Source organism: Odocoileus virginianus, unplaced genomic scaffold, assembly GCF_023699985.2.
Source record: "Odocoileus virginianus isolate 20LAN1187 ecotype Illinois unplaced genomic scaffold, Ovbor_1.2 Unplaced_Contig_2, whole genome shotgun sequence".
NCBI classification, from domain to species: Eukaryota; Metazoa; Chordata; class Mammalia; order Artiodactyla; family Cervidae; genus Odocoileus; species Odocoileus virginianus.
Window position 1 is genome coordinate 2,938,129 of NW_027224319.1, and position 21,040 is coordinate 2,959,168.

The following is a 21,040-nucleotide window of genomic DNA, read 5'->3' on the forward strand; positions in this document are numbered from 1 at the left end:
TGTCAGCAGTGGTGAAAGGTGGCGGCCCTGCCAGGTTCCACGGAACCCCTGACTCTGGTCTCATGGCCTGGCACACTGCGGCTCAGGCTTGGTTTAGCTTTGACACCTGCTCACAAAGGACAGTTGTAAACTTCAGAAGCCCACTGGGGTATTCTCTTCATTTCTCACGTGTAACTGGGTATGATGTTTACATTATATAAAACCGGTCTGGTCAGTTCCTTGGTTAAAAGAAAATATGTGTGCTTATGTGTATGCACGTGTGCGTGTGTATGTGTGCGCGCGCACACGCGCGCAACTGCTCACTTGCAAACAATTTTTTTAAAAGTGTTCTAGGACCCCCCAGCGGCACAGTGGCTAGGAATCCTGCCTGCCAATGCAGGAGACACAGGTTTGATCCCTGGTCTGGGAAGATTCCACATGCCGTGGGACAACTCAGCCACAACTACTGAGCCTGTGTCCTGCAGCTACTGAAGCCCACACACCTAGAGCCTGTGCTCCACAAGAGAAGTCACCGCAATGAGAAGCCCACGCACCTCCAGCTGGAGACTAGTCACCACTCACTGCAACAAGAGAAAGCCTGAGTGCAGCAATGAAGATGCAGTGCAAGCAAAACAAAAATTTAAAAAACACATGATGAAAATAAACACACACACACAAAAGCAAAACATGTTCTTGTGTCACTGATTTCTTGCAGATTTTAATCCAGGAGCTTCCCCAGATGTCCTCATAAGGGCCCAAAGCTGACTACTGCGATACTGCCTGAGTCACACTGTGTAGTTACAGAGGCTGAAACAACCAAAACATCTCCCCAAAGCAACCTGGTTACATAGACAATGGCCTGGCAGTTTGGTCCAGATGGTCTGCTGCTAAAAAAATCTCAGTGTTCTTTTCAGGCTCAATTTAGATAATCAAAGTACTATCAATTCTTAAGCGAGGAATCCGTTTGAGGGTGGACACTGTGCTGAGTGATCTACAGATGTTACTTTCACTGGGTCCATGCCTGGAAGATGCTCTGAGGTCCTGCTCTCCAGTGAGACTTGTCAGCCGGGTGGTTGGTGGTGAAGATGACCCATTGCCCCAGACTGAGTCCTCCTGAGACAGCGTCTCTTGCTGCTCTGGACTTCCAGCAGGAGCAGCAACATACGGTAACTTCACCGTCTGTGCTGCTGGCTCGTTGCCTCCCTGCTGTGGCCGATGTGCCACTCTGCACCAGGGTCAAGCATCTGTCTGGGGCCAGGAGATGCCCTGAGCCCATCCCATGCAGGGGTTTCATCTCACCACCTCTGCATCCTCCATGATGTCTCTTTGCGACCCCATGGACTGTAGCCCACCAGGCTCCTCTGTCCATGGGATTCTCCAGGCAAGAATACTGGAGGGGGTTGCCATGCCCTTCTCCAGGCAATCTTCCCAACCCAGGGATTGAACCCAGGTCTCCCTCACTGCAGGCAGATCCTTTACCATCTGAGCTGCCAGGGAAGCCCGATGTCCTGAGACCTCTCACAAATGCTTATGAGTTGTCTTCAGGTTAAAAAATGTTTTTGCCATAGATCCTTGTTGGAAATAGCTTGATGTCCTCATGACCAGCTCAGTGACAGAAGATAAAGCATCTGCTTGAAGGAATCCAACACATGCCTGGACATACACCATCCTAGCCCAGCTCCAGCTGGACCACACATTGTCAAGTATTGAGAAGTCGCCCTCATGGCTCCAAGCACTGTATGACACCAAACATGGCCAAGTGGGCAGACCTCAAAACAAAAACAACAGCTTGACTTGAACTCCATGTGATTTTTGGACTTGGAAAGTTGATGAACTTAATCCTAAAGATTGTCTTTCATTGTCCCAGCCAAAGGCAGCAGGTTGGCACCCATTCGTTGTTGCAGAAATGTCACATTTCCCCCAGAAGGCTTTGATTTTCTGTCATTGAGGGTAGGGAATATTTACACTTCATTAAAAACAAAGAAAGCTTACCATTTGTGCTCATGGAACAGTTATAATTTTTTTCAAAATATTCCAAAATATTTTCCAAATATTAAATATTATTTAAAGATGTTCAGACTCTCAGGGGAGGTGGTTAATGGCCTCAGGGAATATTGTGCTGGTCACTCAGTCATGTCTGACTCTTTGCGACCCTTTGGACTGTAGCCTCCCAGGCTCCTCTGTCCATGGGATTTTTCAGGCAAGAATACTGGAGTGGGTTCCATTTCCTTCTCCAGGGGATCTTCCTGGCCAGGGATTGAACCTGCATCTCCTGCACTGCAGGTGAATTCTTTATCACTGAGCCACTGAGGAAAGCCACAAAGAATATTGTATCTCCCTCTGGCAGAACGGATGGCCCGTTTAAGAGGACAGCCCCTCCCAGGCAAAGTCAGACCAACAAGGCCTTCAGTGGTGCCCTTGGCTTGGGCTGTACTCAGGAGAGAAGTGAAAAGTGCAGATATTTTTTAAGTACAGTATCTGAAGAAACAACTTAAAGTTTTACAAATGTTTGTGTGAAGTGCAAGTCAGTAAAACAAATTCTGATTTTCTACTGCATTCTCTCACAAATTCGGTATTACTGTTTAGAAAATTCCAAACCAAACAAACCAGGCTGGGATACTGTGAAGCCACGTGGTTCACAGGGGTGAACATGCAGGACAATACAGTCCTTGTCATGACCATAGGTTTGATATGGATGAACAGAGAGGCCACACTTCTTGAAGATGGTAGAGTTAGAAAGTGGAAGAAGCCTGGGTCCCCATATCACTGCTTGGAGGAGATCCCATTGAAGGCCTTTTTTTAAATTTATGTAATTTTTAAAATTATTACTTTTTATTGGAGGGTAACTGCTTTATAATGCTGTGGTGGTCTTTGCCATACATCAACGTGCATCAGTCCTAATTATACATATATCTCCTCCCTCTCGGGCCTCCCTGCCCTGCCCATCCCACCCTCTAGGTCATCACAGAGTCCCAGGCTGGGCTCCCAATATTATACAGCAGCTTCCCGCTAGTTATCTATTTTACACATGGTAGTGTATATATGTTACAGAGTGAAGTAAGTCAGAAAGAGAAAAACAAATATCATATATTAATGCATATATATGGGGTCTAGAAAAATAGTACTGAGAAACCTGTTTCCAGAGAAGAAATGGAAATGCAGGTGTAGTGAGCAGACTGGTGTTTACAGCCACCTACGAGCAGGAAATAAACATCTATTGTGTTTGAACCATTAGACACATTTGGGTTTGTGCTACAGCAGCTGGAAGTGCGTCACACCTTAACTATTAGACTTCTCAAGGTAAAAAGTCAGTAAGCATCCATCAGCCCTCAGTGCAAACACCTCACCTGGGAGCTGCCAGAGCCCAGGCGCATCTTCAGCCTTCTTGATACACAGTGCTCATGGCATTCTGATCACAAAACCAGAAGTGAGTATTTGAAAGGAGATTCAAAATATTTCCCTTGTCTAAAGTTTATAATTAGTTTCAACTGGAAAGAATAAGGAAAGGAGTAAACTGCAGCCTAGGGGTGGTTAAGAGCTTGTCTTCTGAAGTTAAAGTGCCCAGATTCACAGGTGGCACTACCACTTACTAACTTATTCCACTGTTACTCACTTTCTTCCATTTGCTCTGACATTGTCTAGATCAGCTGGTAAAGAATCCACCTGCAATGCAGGAGACCCCGGTTTGATTCCTGGGTCGGGAAGATCCCCTGGAGAAGGGACAGGCTACCCACTCCAGTATTCTTGGGCTTCCCTGGTGGCTCAGCTGGTAAAGAATCCGCCTGCAATGCAGGAGACCTGGGTTTGATCCCTGGGTTGGGAAGATCCCCTGGAGAAGGGAACGGCTACCCACTCCAGTATTCCCATCTGGAGAATTCCATGGGGTTGCAAAGAGCTGGACATGACTGAGTGACTTTCACTTTCTGTACAAACACCAGTAGCTCCTCATCCAGGAATTTCAACTACAGATAAACTTGTCCATATATCCAACCAAGTCAACTGCAAGATGGTCACTGAGGCTCAATGTATAGCAACAAAAGATTGGGAACAATCCATTACAAGCTGCTGATTAAATATAATATGGCGTTCTCGTAATGAGGATCTTTGTACAGCTGTCAAAAAGCATATGATAACTCTGTATGTTTCGGTATATAGTGAGCACCAAGATGGATTGCTCAGTGAAAAAAATTAGGAAACATATGGAATACATCCTCCACTATATACTATATTTATGCTCCTCTTTGTGTAAAGAAGGGTGGTATAAACATTCGTTAACTTGTACATGCTCAGGAACAATGCATAAGAAATCACAACTGCCTCTGGGAGAAGGCCTGGGGTCAGACGTAGAAGGGGACATACTTCTTTCCTCCCAAAGACCATTTTGTGCTATTTGAAATTATGTTAACACGAAGAGATAATTATTTTTATAAGCATAGCTTTTAAATTATTTAAATATTAAAAGTAATACACATTACCATATGATCCAGCTATTCCACTTCTGGCTATTTATCCAAAGAATAAAAACACACTAATATGACACACGTACCCAAATGTTTATAGCAGCATTATTAACAATAGCTAAGATACAGAAACAACCCAAGGGCCCATCCATGGATGAACAGATAAAGAAGTGAGACAGACAGACACACACACACACTATGGAATACTACTCAGCCATAAAAAAGATGAAACATTTTGCCATTTGTGATAACATGGATGGATCTTGAGGATATTATACTAAGTGAAATAAGTCAGATGGAGTAAGACAAATAGTCTATGATTTCATGCATATATGGAATATAAAAAACAAACAAAAAAACAAAATAAATGATCAAACAAAAACATACACTCAAAGAACAGAGTAGTGGTTACCAGAGAGGAAGGGATGGGGGGTGGGGACACAAATGTGGAAAAGAGGATCGATTTTATAAGGAGGGATGGAAAATAAATTTTTAGTGGTGAGCATGCTATAGCGTGGACTTCCCTGGTGGCTCAGCTGGTAAAGAATCCACCTGCAACATGAGAGACCTGGGTTCAATCCCTGGGTTGGGAAGATCCCCTGGAGAAGGGAAAGGCTACCCACTCCAGTATTCTGGCCTGGAGAATTCCATGGACTGTATAGTCCATGGGGTCACAAAGAGTCAGACATGACTAAGTGACTTTTACATGCTATAGGATATACAGAAGTTGAAATACAATGCTGTATACACAAAATTTATATGTTATAAACAAATGTGATCTCAATTAAAAAAAAAACCCACATACACATTTCTAGAACAGATATGAACACAGCACTCAGTAAGTGCTGATTTTTTAAAAAATAAAAGAGGGACTTCCCTGGTGATACATTGGCTAAGACTCCATGCTCCATATGCAGGGGGCCCCAGTTCAAACCCTGGTTAGGGAACTAGATCCTACATGTTGTAACTAAGACCTAGCACAGCCAAATAAAGAAATATGTACATATTTTTAAAATGTCTGGCATGCAGACACTGTCTCTAAGATGACCAGCAAATGCTGTTTTTAGGAGCCCCACTGCACACAGGGGGCATGATGCACTGGTGATGTAGCATCTCAGCATCACTACATACCTGCTGGGTAACCCTGGGCAAGTTACTTCACGTCTCTGTGCTCCTCTATTTCCAGGGTTATAGGAGTACATGCTTGAGGACGGAGAGCTTAATGACCCTTGATTTACATTTTCTCAAGAGGAAACAGCTGAGCTGTCATTACTCAAACACTGTGCCATCCATCATAGTTATTTTTGGCCAATGTCTACTTAGGAAACATGTATGTTTACATCTCCAAACACAACACAACACTTTAAACAAAATGTATGTTGTACATACAGAGGCAGAATGTCAGGATCTAGTGGAGATGCTCCAAGTGCCAACAAAAAGGGGTGCAGGAAGTTACTAAACACAAAGTAACTGTCTACAAAGAGCCACATAAACGTCTTGCAATTCGGAAGGGATATCTTACATATTTTACATTTAGTAGAATTGCTTGTTAATTACATATTGGTATCTCCCGGTGTTTCATTATGCTTTTAGAAACTGTTGGGGGTCTGGGTTTTGTGCAATGGGTTGTTACAGTGTGTCCCACAAGAAATAATGAGACAGGGCGGCCGTTAGTGTTTTCACACAGAATCTCTGGGTTTTAGGGATGAATTACTGATGTTAAGTGGGAAATGCTTACACATAAAATACTCAGAAGAATGACCAGCACAGAGCAGAAGCTCAATGTGTGTTAGCTACTACAAGTAGCATTTATTAATTAAAAGAAGAAAAACAACACTGATGTACTGAATACAAACCCAAGGTTACAAAGAGGTGAGGGAGGGAACTTGGCTCTCCTTGCCTGTTTCTCTGGAATACTGCCAGCTGACCCAGAGAAAGTGATGGGTTAATTACAAGGTGGTAGGAAGAGGTTTGAAATAATTTGATTGTGGAATAATTTTTATAATTTAGAATGATAATGAAAGGGTGTGAACTTTTCTTAATCGCCCAGGTGGAGAGCCTTAGCACTGTATCATCCCCTAGCATTCCACCCATCTTGACCTCAATCATGGGTCCTTCTGACCAGCAAACTCCCCTTCTCCTCCATCCAAACCAAAGCCAGCCCCACTGAGCAAAATCAAAGCTGAGGCATGCGGTATGAGAATCTGCCTGCCAAACAGGAGACACAGGTTTGACCCCTTGGTTGGGAAGATCCCCTAAAGAAGAAAATGGCAACCCATTCCAGTATTCTTACTAGGAAAATCCCATGGAGAGAGGAGCCTGGTGGGCTATTACAGTCCATGGAGTTGCTAAGGGTTGGACGTGACTTATCAACTGAACAATAACAACAATATATATAGTACTTAAAATACATAAATAATTTCAACTTCCTTCCCCCACATTGATAGCTTGGGAGAACCCCTAGAAGAATGTTGAGGAGGAGCACAGTCCAGTCATCACAGACAAAATGCTACCTGAGGTAAACCTGGAGGCTGAGGTGAGCACCCGGGCACATCATACAACCAGCAGAGCAGCGGTCTCTGACTGTCTCACACAAGGCTGTGTGGGTGTTGAGGAGGCTGCGGGGAGAACCCAGCAGTTCTGCCAGTTACACATTCCAGACAAGAGGCACCAGCTCCTCATTTGAATCTGAAGAATGACGAACTCACACACTCACCCAGGTAAGCGAACACATCATTTGATGTCTACTCATACTTTTGGAAGAAACAATGGTAGCCAGAATGGGGTCACTGACCCAGACTCTGGTACCTGAGTAATTCTTAGAAAGCCAATAAGTTGAGGTTTTAACAAGATTATTTTAACTTTATCAGTACTTCATTCTTAGAAGTGGGGGAGCTGGTAGGAATACCAAACTCAAACACATCCCACAACGATGTCAACTTTCCTTTATATTTCCATCTGTGCAGTGACACCAACTTAATTTTCATTCAGAAGACTATTAAGAGAGTTCAGGGATTTATAAAATAAATCCAATGTGCCAGGCTCTCTGGTTTTCTCCGTCTTTTCAGGACAGACTCTAGAAACTTCTGGGCAAAGCAAATGTACTCTGTGAGTGCTTCAACCAAAAAGGCGCAACCATTAGTTCAGCCCAGTGACGTGGTCTCACAGGTCTAGTTCCTAAGAACACAGAAGGGATTTAAGAAAGTGAAAGGGGCAAGTTCCTGGGCTTCCTTGTATTTAGACAATGAACCCGTGAGACACGGCTCCAACAGTTAGTAACTTCCTGGAAAGGACAGGCTCCACTGGAGACCAAAATGGCAGCCTCCCCAGGCCACAAGGAGGAATCAGACACGGAACACAAGCCAGTTCAGGACAGGCTGTCATTGTGATCAGTAATGTACGGATGCCTTGATTTACATCACATTCTTACTGGAGTTCTCAACTGTTATCACACACAACCGGGAACATCTCAGACACTTCCCAGAGTTTCAAGACAGCTCCCAAGTCAGGTGGGCACACTTTTTTCTCATACACACATTTACACCTATTCATTTGCTAAGTTACTCTTTCTTAAGCTGACTTTTTTCTTCAAGGGAAATCTTGAAAACTCAGTCCTAACTTACAATAAATACAGTAAATACGCCCACAGTATGTTCAATATCCCATCTACTGTGCAGTAATATGCCGCCTGACGCCGCTGAGGAAAAGAACCAGGAAGCTTTCCCGTCTCGGATTTGTCATGATGGCAGTTGCCGGAACGCCCAAGTTCAACTCATCCGCTTAGTTTCCTTCTTTTTAATGTCCTCTAATTTGTCTGCCTGCCAAACACAAACGTCCCCTTATGCAGCAAAGGGTAATAATCAAAGATCGCTTCCTGGGTAGTTCTTTCCAAAGGGAAAAAAAAAAACCACACAAAACCTGTAGTAGTCTCAGGGAAGTCTTCAAATCAAGTTCTTCCGTGAGGAGACCAGGTGACCTATGGTTTTAATACTTCCAGGGCCCGCAGGGTATCTCCTCGGGGACAGCCGGGATGGGGGGGGGGTGTCCCTGCGCGCCGCGCCCCGCCCCCACCGGAACCCCGGATTCCCACACAGCTCGGACCCTGCCCTCCGCCCGGCCCCCGTCCGCCGTCAGGGTCCACCGCCCGCAGGTGCGAGGGCCCGGGGCTGCCCTGCCTCCGCGGCGCAGGAGCGCTTTCCTTGTGGAATGAGTGTTCCCGAACTTCGGGACAGCGAGAAAAGAGCGGGCGGACAGAGGGGAAAGGTAAGGAGAAAGCTAGGATGTGGTGACGCTAAACCACTGTTTCCTCGCCCCCGTCTCTGGCCGGGTCGCTGAGGTAAGAGGGTTCACCCGAGCGGGAAGTTTCCCTCCTCACGGCCCGCCCGGCGCCACCAACAATCCAGGTAGAGCGCCCGAGCGCGCGGCGCGCCGCCTCAGCGAGGTCCCCGGGCCCGGCTTCCGCGCGCCCTTCCCTCCTCCTTCCCCCTCGGCGCCCGACTGGGGCGCCCGACCGCGGGGCTCCCCGCGTGCCAAGCAAGGCCTGCGTCCTGGGCGAGGTGGCGCGGAGTCCAGGAGGGCACGGTCACCGCCGCCCCCCCACCCCCGGCGCCGGGCAGTCCCGGGGACCCCCAGGACAGCGCCGCCCCCGCCCCACCCTGCACCCTCGGCAACCCGCGCCCCTCTCCGCCAGGCGCCGGCTGGCGGGCGGTCGCGACCCTCAGCGCCCAGCGCCCCCTCAGCGCCGCACTCACCCACTCCGCGGGGCAGGCGCGCGGCGCCCAGCAGCAAGACCCCCAGCAGTGCGACCGTGACCCCGCAGTTGAGGCTGGCCATGGCTCCGGGGCGCCTGGGCCTCGGCGGGGAAAGCGACTGTGGCCCGTGGTGCAGAGTGGCGGCCGCGGGCCCCCGAGCCTGGCATGCGAGGCGCTGCGCTCCACCCCGGCTCGCTCACCTGCGCGCGGGGCGGACCCGCCCTGGCTCCGCCCAGCGCCGCGGGAGCACGAGCTGGCCGGCTCAGTCCCCTCCTCCCTGTCCTCCTCCCCTTCCTGCCTCCACTCCCGCCTCTCGCCTGGAGCAGTGTGACCGGTAGCCACCTTCCCGGGGTCTAGCCGCCGTCCCTCTCATGACTTTCTCTACAGGGGCCAAAGTCGCCCTTGGGGAAGACACTTGCCCCCCTTTCACTGTCTGGGAGACAAAGGAGGCCACTGTGCAGCCCTTTTTCCGAGGAAATCAAGTCTGTGGAACACCCAAGCCCTGGCTTCCGCCTCTGCTTCCTGATTTGGGCTGCAGGCTTTGGACTTTTAAGGCCGATGCTACTGGTACTCTTTTCAGAATGATGAGCCCGCAGCAAACCCCAGGCACTTCACGGACAGTGTTTCTAATGCTCACAGTAACCCTTCCACAGGACATGAAACAGACTTACCCAGTTACGCAACCTTCCGAAGGTCCCCGGGCCAGTTCGTAACTTGCGGAGGCAGGATTTGATAGCCCTGGAAGGGGTTTGCACAACCGGAGTTGCTTTGTTTCATTTTTGAACAGTGAAAGAGATTAGTGAATAAATACATGAGGCCGGAGAGGGCCAAAAGAAGAAACCTGAACAGGTCCACAGGGGCCCCCCTTCCTTGAATTCTGAATAGTAGGTATGGCACTGGCCTGAGGCATTTATTCCAATCATTGGGCTGTAAATGAATGACCCTGGGCCTCTTTCCCTCCTCCCAGCTGCCTTTCTCTGGTTTCTGAGGTCCTGTGGATTCTCCGTCCCCCTCTGCAGGCCACACACCAAGTCCAGGGTCACAGTGTCACAAGAAAAGACAGTGGATGGTTCAGGGACTCTCAGCTAGCAGACCAGGGTTCTATCAGAATGACTCCAAAGGCCCCCGTGGGTCTGCCTGTGCCAGTGGGCAGCTAGCAACTGGGCCAGGGTCACCCAGAATAACCTGGAAGCAGAGTGAGTGCAAGAGCATTGGTCTGTGTCCTGTTGCCACTTTTTTTTTTTTAATTCTTGGGGAACTGAGCTTCTCCAGGCTGCTCCCGCTCTTATCAGGAACAGGGGTGAGAAACCATCTCTTAGAGGAGTCATCCCCTTCCTTCTGTGTGTCTTCAGTGGTGAGAATAAAGCAGCCTCTGTCTACAGGGAGCTCACAGTTGATGAGGGATACAGGGCTGACCTGGCTGTGAACATGACTGCCCCGCCTCTCCTCCACCTATGGACTGAGCTGAGGGAACATCAGTTTACCTTCCAGTTACTTGGAAGACAGATGAGGAAGCTGAGGCCTAGAGGGAAGGCAGAGGATGAGAAAAGTAGGGAGGCTCTTGGTTCTCCCCAAGAAATTGAGGGCAGACTCATCAAGAGAAAAGAATTATCAGAAAATCTAAACATCCTTCAAATATGTTTATGCTGACAGGAGAGTAAAGCAGATTTTGTCTGTTTTCCTAATTGTAAGCAGGCATATATGCCCCAACATCTTTTCCTAGCATCCCTAACTCCATTGTTTTCTACATATGATGAAGGTGATGATGATGATAATAATAATGGAGTGGCAATGAGTTGAATTGAAAATACTAGAAATATTTTGTGATAAGTTTAAGCCTGAGGAACAAGTTATCTTTTTACTATCTCATGTCTCCGAAGTGTGCTTAACTGGACTCTCTGGAAGAGTGAAACTGGCTGCGCTGGGTCTTTGTTGCTGCTCATGGACTTTTTTCCTTTGAGGCAAGAGGGGGCTACTCTCTAGTTGTGGCCCGTGGGCTCAGTAGTTGTAACTCACGGGCTCTAGGGTGTGGGCTGAGTAGTTGTGGCACACCAACTTAGTTCTGAGGCATGTGGGATCCTCCCAGATCAGGGACTGGATACATGTTGCCTACATTGACAGACAGATTTTTAACCACTGGACCACCAGGGAAGTCCTAAATGAACCTTCCATAAATGACACAAAAGTCAGGAAGTCTCAGATGTGGAGGGTTGGTAGTAGTTCCAGATAATGGCAACAGTGAGAAAGAGTCAAGGAAAGGAGGAAGCATTTCAGCATCCTTTGCAAGACAACCCACCTCTGTAGTTGAAATCAAGATGTCTTGAGGTAATGACTTGCTTCATGGAAGAATGTAAACAAAGCTTTGCCACATTTTGGAAATATCTTCTCTTTCCAAACTTGCCTGAATGGAAGGAGTCAATTTTTAAAAGTTATTTCTGAACTGAAAGAAATCCCAGGCAGCTGCTGTCTCCCGCCTTCAGTCTTTCCCAGCATCAGGGTTTTTTCTAATGAGTCAGTTCTTCTCATCAGGTTTCCAAAGTATTGGAGCTTCAGCTACAGCATCAGTCCTTCTGATGAATATTCAGGACTGATTTCCTTTAGGGTGGACTGATTGGATCTCCTGGCAGTCCAAGGGACTCTCAAGAGTCTTCTCCAACACCACAGTTCAAAAGCATCAATTCTTTAGCACTCAGTTTTCTTTATGGTCCAACTCTCACATTCATACATGACTACTGGAAAAACCATAGCTTTGACTAGACGGACCTTTTTTGGCAAAGTAACGTCTCTGTTTTTTAATATGCTGTGTAGGTTGGTCATAGCTTTTCTTCCAAGGAGCAAGCATCTTTTAAGCATTTTTGACCCCTCTGAAAACCCTACAAAAGCTACAAAGCAGGGATTTTTTTTTTTTTTTTTTTGTAAAAGACGTAAGCCTGCAAAGATGAGGGGAGCAGACAGAAGACAACAACAGCCTCTTAGAAACTGGAAAGCATATGGGTAAGTGAAAGCTGTAAGCCAGTAGAGGGGAAAATTGGGAAATAGCGTGATTTATACCATAGAGTTCTCAAAAAGAAACAAAAACAAACAAAAAAACCACCACTAAGCAACTGGCAGCACCAGGTATTCCGTAATGGGAGAGTGAAGAAGGGGCTAAAACAATGAAACCTGGAAGAAAGCTGAAAAACTATAGTTCGATCTCTGGAAACTGTCCTCCATTTCTCCTGGCTGGGCAACTGGCCCTAAGCAGAAGTCTGAAGCATTGTTTTCTGAAGAGGTTACAAGTGAGGAAACTGGGCTGAGAAGTGCTAGGCATAGCTGTAGGCTTAGGAAACATTCTGGAAAATAGGTAGATAAAAGGAACAAATATATTCCTTATGCTTAGCTCCCTAGGTGCCTGGCCCCAGTTTTCCCCTCAGACTCCAGTACTCTCAATTCATATTAGGGATGGAAGGAGTCTTCTTCTGGAGAATCTGACAAGCTCAAGAAGAAAGACCTAAAGATACAGACATTTATCCCCGTCAAGAGGCTAACCAGATTCTTCCCATGACATTCACAGTTGATCAGCCCCACCAGTTAAACTTTTTGATCTCTCATTTTTAAATATGACCAGACAATAGGATTTCATGACATCTGAGGAAAGCAGCCAACATGATAGAGTCAAAATCAACCCACTAACCAAACAGAAAAAGGCACTTGGAGAAAAGAGAGAGAATAAAACAAAACAATTTCTAACTTCTTTAGAAAAATAACAGACAACAGTGTATTTATGCTGTAGGGATGGGGAGTAATAAAAAAATGAATATTCAGGGACCCACAAGAATTATTGGAAAAAATTTTAAATGATAGTAAATATTAAAAAATAAATAGAAAAATTGAAAGATTTCCCAGAAAGTAAAGCAAAAAGATAAAGATAAAAAATAGGAGAGAAAAGGTAAGAAAATTAGAGGTCTAGTTCAGGGGATCTGACCTGTGGCTAGTGGGTTTCGCAAATAGAGATTGCAGATTAGGCAGAGAAATCATCATTAGTAATATAATTCAAGAAATTCCCCAGGCCTGGAATGACATGAGTTCCAGATTTAAAGGCTCATGGTGTGTCCAGCACAGTGGATAAAACAGGCTCACATCAAGGCACCTCACAGCAAAATTTCAGGAGCCTATAAACAAAGAGAACATTTAATAATTTCGAGGGTCTTATGCAAAGACCCTTTTGTTTCTTATGCAAAGAAACAAAAATCAAACTGGCTTTGGATTTCCCAATAGCAGCACTGGAAGCTGGAAGACAATGAAGCAATACCTTCAAAATTTTGAAGGTATAATAATTTCCAACAAAGAATTCTATATCCAAGCTACCAGTTAAGTGATAAAGTAGAAAAAGAGCACTTTTAGACATTCAAAATCTAAAACAGAAAGAAAACCAATAAAACCTCCAAACAACAAACTCCCACATACCTTTTCTCAGACAAATACTGGAGAATGTATTCCATTAAAACAGGAAATGCATGAGACACAGAGAGGAGTGGATACAGGTTTGTGGGGCTGAACTTAATTACCTTAAGAAAAAGAATACAGAGTTACAAATAGAAAATCAAATGTGAAAAGTGAGTATTTACAATAAGGAAAGAAATGACAACAAATCACAAACTTGAAAAAATTGAAAAGTACCCTAAATGTCACTAAATCTAGAAAGCAGTGTGACATCTTTAATATTAGTTCACTGGTCCTGTATTCTTGCCCGAGGAATCCCATGGACAGAGCAGCCTGTAGGACTACAGTCCAGAGGGTGGCAAAGAGTTGAACCCAACTGAGCAGCTAAGGCTTTGACTTTTCACAGCACTGCATCATTCATTCATTCATTTCTTCAGGTCATATTTTGTCACTGATGTGTGTATCCTTTCTTCTGGGACTGTCAGATTTCATCATGACAAGATGCATCAGAAAAGGTAAGATACAATCTTGATTTGTTGTGATGTATTAGACATGAATTCACACACAGAAATGCTCAGTGTTTCTAGAAACATAGTGTTGTGCCATACAAAGTACAGAAGTTCTTACAAATTCTATATGTGTGACTCTGATTAAAGAGCAAAGTAATGTGATACATTTATAATTTTACATGCTGCATTATTCATTTATTTCTGACAGAAAAAAATCCTTCATTTTTTATAAGACATGCGAACTGCATGTTATGCTTAATATTTTAGTTTTGATAGTTGAAAGAATTTTCCAGACTAGCTTCTTTGATTCTTCCTCCTCCACTATCCGCATGCTTCTTGTTGGGTACTGTAGGACAGAATCGTCATATGATACCACTTCTGACCTTGCTCCTTTTGGTCACCTCATCTGAGGAGTCAGCCCAGTGGGTTGGAGGAGTATTTCTAGAAGATGCTACTACAACATGAGTACAAGCAATGACCCAAAGTAACTACGAATTATGTCCCACTAAGATATCCCACTAACTCCCAATTAAATGTATCTCCAGTTCAGCTTCTCCTTAGCTGGATCGCAAATTGCTCATAGCCACTCAGTGCTGCATTGCATAAGGGGAGGTAGGATGGAGGGGAGGTGGAGGAAAAACTCTTTTCCAATTGAAATACATGCCTTTTCAACCATTACAAAAAACATGAGTAGATGAGCACATGCCTTTAGAAGGATTGCAGTGTTATTTAAACTTTCTTATCTTCATGATTTATTTGCTTCTGGACACAAGAAGCACAAAATCCAGCTCAAGGGAGAGGTAAGGAATGCCCAGGCTGACGTGCACTATGCTTAGAGAGACGGGAGTCCAGATTGAGTCAAGTTGTAAAATGTATGGCCAAGGATTATGGGCGCCCCTTCCAGGTGAACCGATGGACAGAATAAAATCAAATGGAGTCATTAATTTTGTTGATGAAATCCTCAACATTTGTTTGGCCAAAATGTGCATAATCTACACCTCAGCACACTTGTGTTCTTCAGATGTACTTGAGCCACACACGGCTGAGCAACCAGAGACAAGGAGCCCAACCATGGAGTGACACACCAGCCTCAAGGAACATACTCCGTTTTCAAGCTTCTGTAATTTGCAGCTTCCAGTCACTTGTAACGGAACCTCATCCTTAGGCCAGCACTAGAGATTTTTCTGGTGCTGTGGAGTGTTAAGGGAAAGCAGACCCAGTGATTCGCTGCAAAAAGGAATTTGACCTAAATGAGCACGGTGGAATGGCTCAGTGACTATCACTGTGATTCTGCAGTCAGATGTCCTAGATTCAAATACTGGCTCTGCAACTTACCAGCTTGTGCAACTCTATATGTGCCTTGGTTTCCTCAGCCACAAGCCAGGGCTATGAGAGGATGACCTTCAAAGGGTGTTGTAGAGATTCATGAGATAATATGTGTAACAGATAATATGTGCATAGTGTTTGGCCACATACAATAAATGTGGCCAAGATTGCCTTTGCCACAGGGGGTTGGTGTGAAATGAGAGGGTTTCAGCTTGGTTGGGGTGGAGGGGAGAGCTCTGAAGAGGTCTGGAGACCAACATCTTCATGATCTCATTCATGCGTGAAAGCGTCAGTTCCCCAAGACAGGAAGTTGCCTCTGCTTTACTCATCTGGATGTTCTCAGTGCTTTTAAAAACGGTGCTTGGTACACAGTCACTGCTCAGCAGATAGTTGAGCAATGAATGGATTCATCAAGCTGATGAATGTGTGGATGGCCCTGCTAATCCAGCCAGCTGAGCCTGGGGATCTTTTTAAAGCTTGGGACCCTGAAAAGATGAATGCAAGTTGTTCATTTTTAAAAGGGGGGGCAGCTTCTAGAAAGAGGTCATTATGGCCCAGGCCAGGTGTCTGGCAGCAACCCTGGTCTTATGGGACTGGCCAGTGTCTGGTGGGCCAAGACTTCATCTGGTTTGAACAGAGGGGTGGAAAGAATCTGTCTTAATCAGGCAGCTTCTCTGAGACTTTGCTTTGCAGGCGATTAAGCAAGTTAACAAAGTGGAGATTCTTTGGAAGCACAGACAGCCCTTAACTGTGGCTTTAACGCCAACCACTGTTGCAGAGAGAAAACCTCCCAGTCACAGCTGGGGCAGAGGCCCCTTTGTGAGCGTTGAAACAGAGGAGCGGGCTGTGGTCTGGGGATAAGATAGGTGTTCCTGGTTTGCCAAGTCATTTGCCCGAAGTGGGAGCCACGTGGTACAATTTCAGTCCTGGGATGACAAAATAAGGAAAATCCTCCAGGAGCAGCTAGTCAGCTGCTGCGGTCCGGGGCTGAGTGAATTTGAATCCGGGTGACTCAGGAAGTCTCCCTCAGGCCGCCAAGCACCTTTGTGCTCGCCCCACGGTGCCTTGAAGCCATGGAGTTCCCACGCTCCATCACCTCCCCGGATCATGGCACCTAGAGGCCAAGGTAGAATGACAGAGGGAGAAAACAAGGGAATGAGGAGCAGGAGACAGAGCTCTCCCCTCCTGCCTCTTCAACTCTGTGCAGTCGGCTCCCTGTAAGTCTGTGAGTCTGGCCCACAGGGTGAAGAAATCCAGACCCTGCCCCTCCCTGGATATGACCCATATCCACATCAGGCCTGAGCCTGCCAGCCTTGCTTCTTTCTTTTCTATATTTTCGCTTGGAGTGTGGGAGGAAGATGGTCTTAAGAATGCCTTCAGAGATTGTTCTTCCCCCAGGAGAGGGAATTGAGTCATAACTGAGCTGGAGGCTTGGAGCTCATCTTGTTGTCACCTCTTGATAGATGGAGTCACAGAGAGGGGACGTGACAACATCAAGCCACCCAGCAAGTGGTGTTCAGGGTGGAAGGAAGTGAGGCGTCCAGCCAGGAGCCCGTGAACTCTCCTTCCTAAGAAATCCTGGTCCAGCTCTGCTAGCATCCTCATTCCCACCGGCCATTCACCCCCTCTGACCCTCTTCCTTGGCTGCTTGGCCCCCACTCTCAGTGCTCTGCTGAAATGTTTCTCCCCAGAATAGCCAAAGCCCTCCCTGTGGTCACACTAAGTCTGGTGATGGGAAGATGGCTTCAGAAGGAGGAGGCGATGGGGAAGCGCTGTGGGCTAAGGCTCTGAGACTCCCCTAGTCCAGGACTGGTTTGGGAGCTGAATGGGCAAAGACACAGCTAACTCAGCAAGCCTGGAGCCACTGGTCACAGACTTTGCCTTCAGTGCCCTCCCACACCACTGAGAATCCAATCCATATCCTCAGGAGACTCACGCTTCACTTGTGCAACCCTCACTACCTTCTGCCACCAGAGCATTTTCATCTTCCCAAACTGAAACTCTGTTCAGTAAGTCCCCTACATAAGAACAAGTTCTGCTCCAAGAGTGTGTTCATAAGTCCACCAAAGTTAGCCGAGGTACCCAACTAACACAATCGACTATGTAGTACTGTACCATAATAGGTTTATAATAGTTTTCACACAAATAATACATAGAAGGCAAACACACAAAAAATAAAGCATTTAAACTCCTACAGTACAGTACCTTGAAAAGTACAGTAACAAAGCTGGCATACAGGGGCTGGCATCAAGTGAACAGGCAAGAAGAGTTACTGATTGGAGGAGAGAGAGGAGGTGGGAGATGGTAGAGCTGAAGGATCATCAGCAATAGAAGGGGGAAGGCAGGCTGCAAGGTCACTCATGCCTGACGTTGATGGCACAGGTTCTGGTTCCTTGCTGGATTCAATTCTATCTACCCTCTTGAAAAAACAATCCAGTGATGTCTGGATAGTATTAATAGCTCTTTTCTTTCTCTTCATATCAGTACCTGCTACAACACCACTGCTTTTATGCTTGCTTCCAGACATCCTGGGCTTGAAATTAAAATACTACCCTACTGTACTCTATATAGTACTGTACAAAAGAACACAAAAGTGCAACCACTTGTAGAGGATGCCCGCACATGACAGTGTACGCCAGACACCTGAACTTGCTTACGTGATTGGACTTGTGAAGGCACAATCGTGTCTTTGAAGCTTGCAACTTGAAGGTTCATATGTAAGGTGCTTATTGTACTCACTAAACAGCTTCCTGGTCTCCCTCCCCCCAGCCCCTGAGCAACCATTATTCTACTTTCTGTCTCTGTGACTTTATTATTTTAGGTATCTCATATAAATGGAATCATACAATATTTGTCTTTTTGTGTCTGGCTTATTTCACTTAGCATAATGTCTCCAAAGTCAATCTGTGTTATAGCATGTGTCAGAGTTTCCTTCCTTTTTATAGTTGACTAATAAAACACCGCATTTTGTTTATCCCTTCATTCATCAATGGACATTTGTATTGTTTCACCTTTTAGTTACAGTGAATAATGCTGCTATGAAAATGGGGGTACAAGTAACTGTTTGGTCCGTTTACAATCCTTTTGTTTATATACCCAGAGCAAAATTGCTGGATTGTAAGGGGCTTCCCTGGTGACTCAGCTGGTAAAGAATCTGCCTGCAATGCGGGAGACCTGTGTTCGATCCCTGGGTTGGGAAGATCCCCTGGAGAAGGGAAAAGCTACCCACTCCAGTATTCTGGCCTGGAGAATTCTATGGACTGTATAGTCCATGCAATCTCATAGAGTTGGACATGACTGAGCAACTTTCATTTTTCACTTTCAAGGCAACAACAGTGCCTCTCTGGTGGCTCAGTGGTAAATAATCTACCTGCTAATGCAGGAAATGCGGGTTAGATCCCTGGGTCAGGACGATCCCTGTAGAGAAGCAAAAGGCAACCCCCTCCAGTTTTCTTGCCTGGGAAGTCCCATGGACAGAGGAACTAGCGGGCTATAGTCCAGGGGGTAGCAAAGAGTCGGGACACGACTGAGTGCCTAAACAACAACAACAAAGACAACAACAATGCCATCATCACACCTCCAGCTAAATGGATGATGGTGCCTTAATAGCATCAAATATCTAGTCAGAGTTCAAATTTACAATTGTCTCATCAAAATCATTTTTACTATTTTAGTTTGATTCAAAGTCAAAACATGGTTCATGTTGGTTCATGTACTGCAATTGATCAGTATGCCTTTTTTTTTTTAATAAAATAAACTTTATTTTGGAATAGTTTTATATTTACAGAAAAGTTGCAAAGTCAGTACATGAGACATCCCATATTCTCTTCACCTTGGTAGCTCTAACATTAATGTTTTTCATTACAGGAGACATTGGTCAAAACTAAGAAATGAACACTGATACTTCACTAGTAACTAAACTCTCGACTTTACTGGGATTTCCCCAGTTTTCTCACTAATATCCTTTTTCTGTTACCAGATTCCATCTTGGATACCACAGTGTATGTATTTAGTCATCATGTCTTCTTAGGCTCCTTTGCTCTGTGAGATTTTTCAGTTTTTCCTTTTTCATGACCTGGACAGTCTTGAGTGCTGGCCGGGTATCCTGTAGTGGGTCTCCTAATCTGGGTTTGTCTGAGGTTTGTCTCATGATCAGACTGGGGATATGGGTTTGGTATAGACAGCACAGAGGCAGAGTGCTCCATTACACCTCATCAGAGGTGGGAAACATACATATGACATCCCTGGTGATGCATGCTCACCTTCCTATCTTGGGCAAGTCGTGTCTCTTGGCTTCTCCACCATGAAGTTACTATCTGCCCCTTTTCTTGCTCTGTTCCTTGCAAGTGAACCAACATTAAGCCCATGGTATGTCTTTGAAACTCATCTGAATCAAGATTCCCTTGTCTCTTATTTTTTCTCAGAATGTATTTGTTGAAAAAACTGGGCTGTTTGTCCTGTTTCCTTTGCCCTATGTGGTTCCTATAAGTTGGATCTCAAGGTCTGATCTGCCTCATACTTGATTTTTTTCAGCAGGGCCACCGTGGGGATGGGGCTGTGGGCTTCAGTCAGGAGGCAAGGATTGTCTCCTTTTTGTCATGTTAGCAGCTAATAATGCCCAGGGTGTCACCTCAGTTCTGATGCCTTTAGAGTCCTCAAAACTAAGCTTATCATGAAGCTAACCTTTCCTACAGGAAGATAGTTCCTTTTCCTCCTTCATTACACATAGCAGATTTTAGTAAATCAAAGATAGTACCCATGGTAAGAAACATTATTGTTTATGTACAACTAAGAAAGAAAAAAACGCTGAGAACAAAATAGAGCTTTCCTTTTCCACTAACCTCATAATTTGATTCTTTCCTCGGGGAATCAGCCTGCAATGCAGGAGACCCTGGTTCAAATCCTGGGTCGGGAAGATCTGCTAGAGAAGGGAAAGGCTACCCACTCCAGTATTCTGGCCTAGAGAATTCCATGGACTGTATAGCCCATGGGGTCACAAAGAGTTGGACACAACTGAGCGGCTTTCACTTTCTTTCACTTTCAGGTGAATTGCACTTGTTAGAAGTTCAGCCAAAGGCAGCAGTTGCCTGGTGGCTGGATGTTTGGGCAGCCGTGGCTCCCGGGCACCGCTCACACCAGCGTTTGTGGTCAAGGTGTCGCACTGCCTTCATCCTTCCCTGGGACTCAGTTTCCTCTCAGCTCCCTTGTGTTGTTGCTTGGTGTGTGGTCTGCCGTCCTTTGGACACCTCTCAGTGACAACACAGCTGAATGGAATTCTGCTTCTTTGACATCCTTTCTTAACTACTGTAAGCACTTTGTTATAGCTTTGCAGGAAAATACAGAATTGAGGTCATTCCTCTCAAGACTGATAATTGCTACTCTGCTGTTATATTCGTGCCCCACTGCCCTATTTCCCTGCCTTCCTGTGCCCATACTGTTTGTTTCCATACTAAATCAGATTGTCATCTTTTTGACGATATTTTAAATGATAATTAGACCTTGTATGCATAGAACCAACTATGTGTGTAATTCAGTGGAAGGTGACGCAGTATGAACATGATCGCCAAGTGGGACTGTGTCTAGGATGGCGACC

The 21,040-nt window shown here is 45.6% G+C and overlaps 1 protein-coding gene and 1 long non-coding RNA gene across 2 annotated transcripts in view; one reads left to right on the forward strand and one right to left on the reverse strand.

Moving 5' to 3' along the window:
- Nucleotides 1-9,396, reverse strand: part of CDCP1 (CUB domain containing protein 1) — a 56,805-nt gene extending 47,409 nt beyond the window's left edge. The window contains exon 1 of the mRNA XM_020872626.2: nt 9,191-9,396. Coding sequence (XP_020728285.2) covers nt 9,191-9,272 — 82 coding nt within the window. The 5' untranslated portion in view covers nt 9,273-9,396. The remainder of the gene's footprint in view (nt 1-9,190) is intronic.
- LOC139033782 (uncharacterized) lies at nt 8,564-14,122 on the forward strand. Its single transcript, XR_011486257.1, has 3 exons — nt 8,564-8,702; nt 12,113-12,184; nt 14,050-14,122. It is a non-coding gene; the product is annotated as an uncharacterized lncRNA (long non-coding RNA).
- The last annotated feature ends 6,918 nt before the right edge of the window (nt 14,123-21,040 follow it).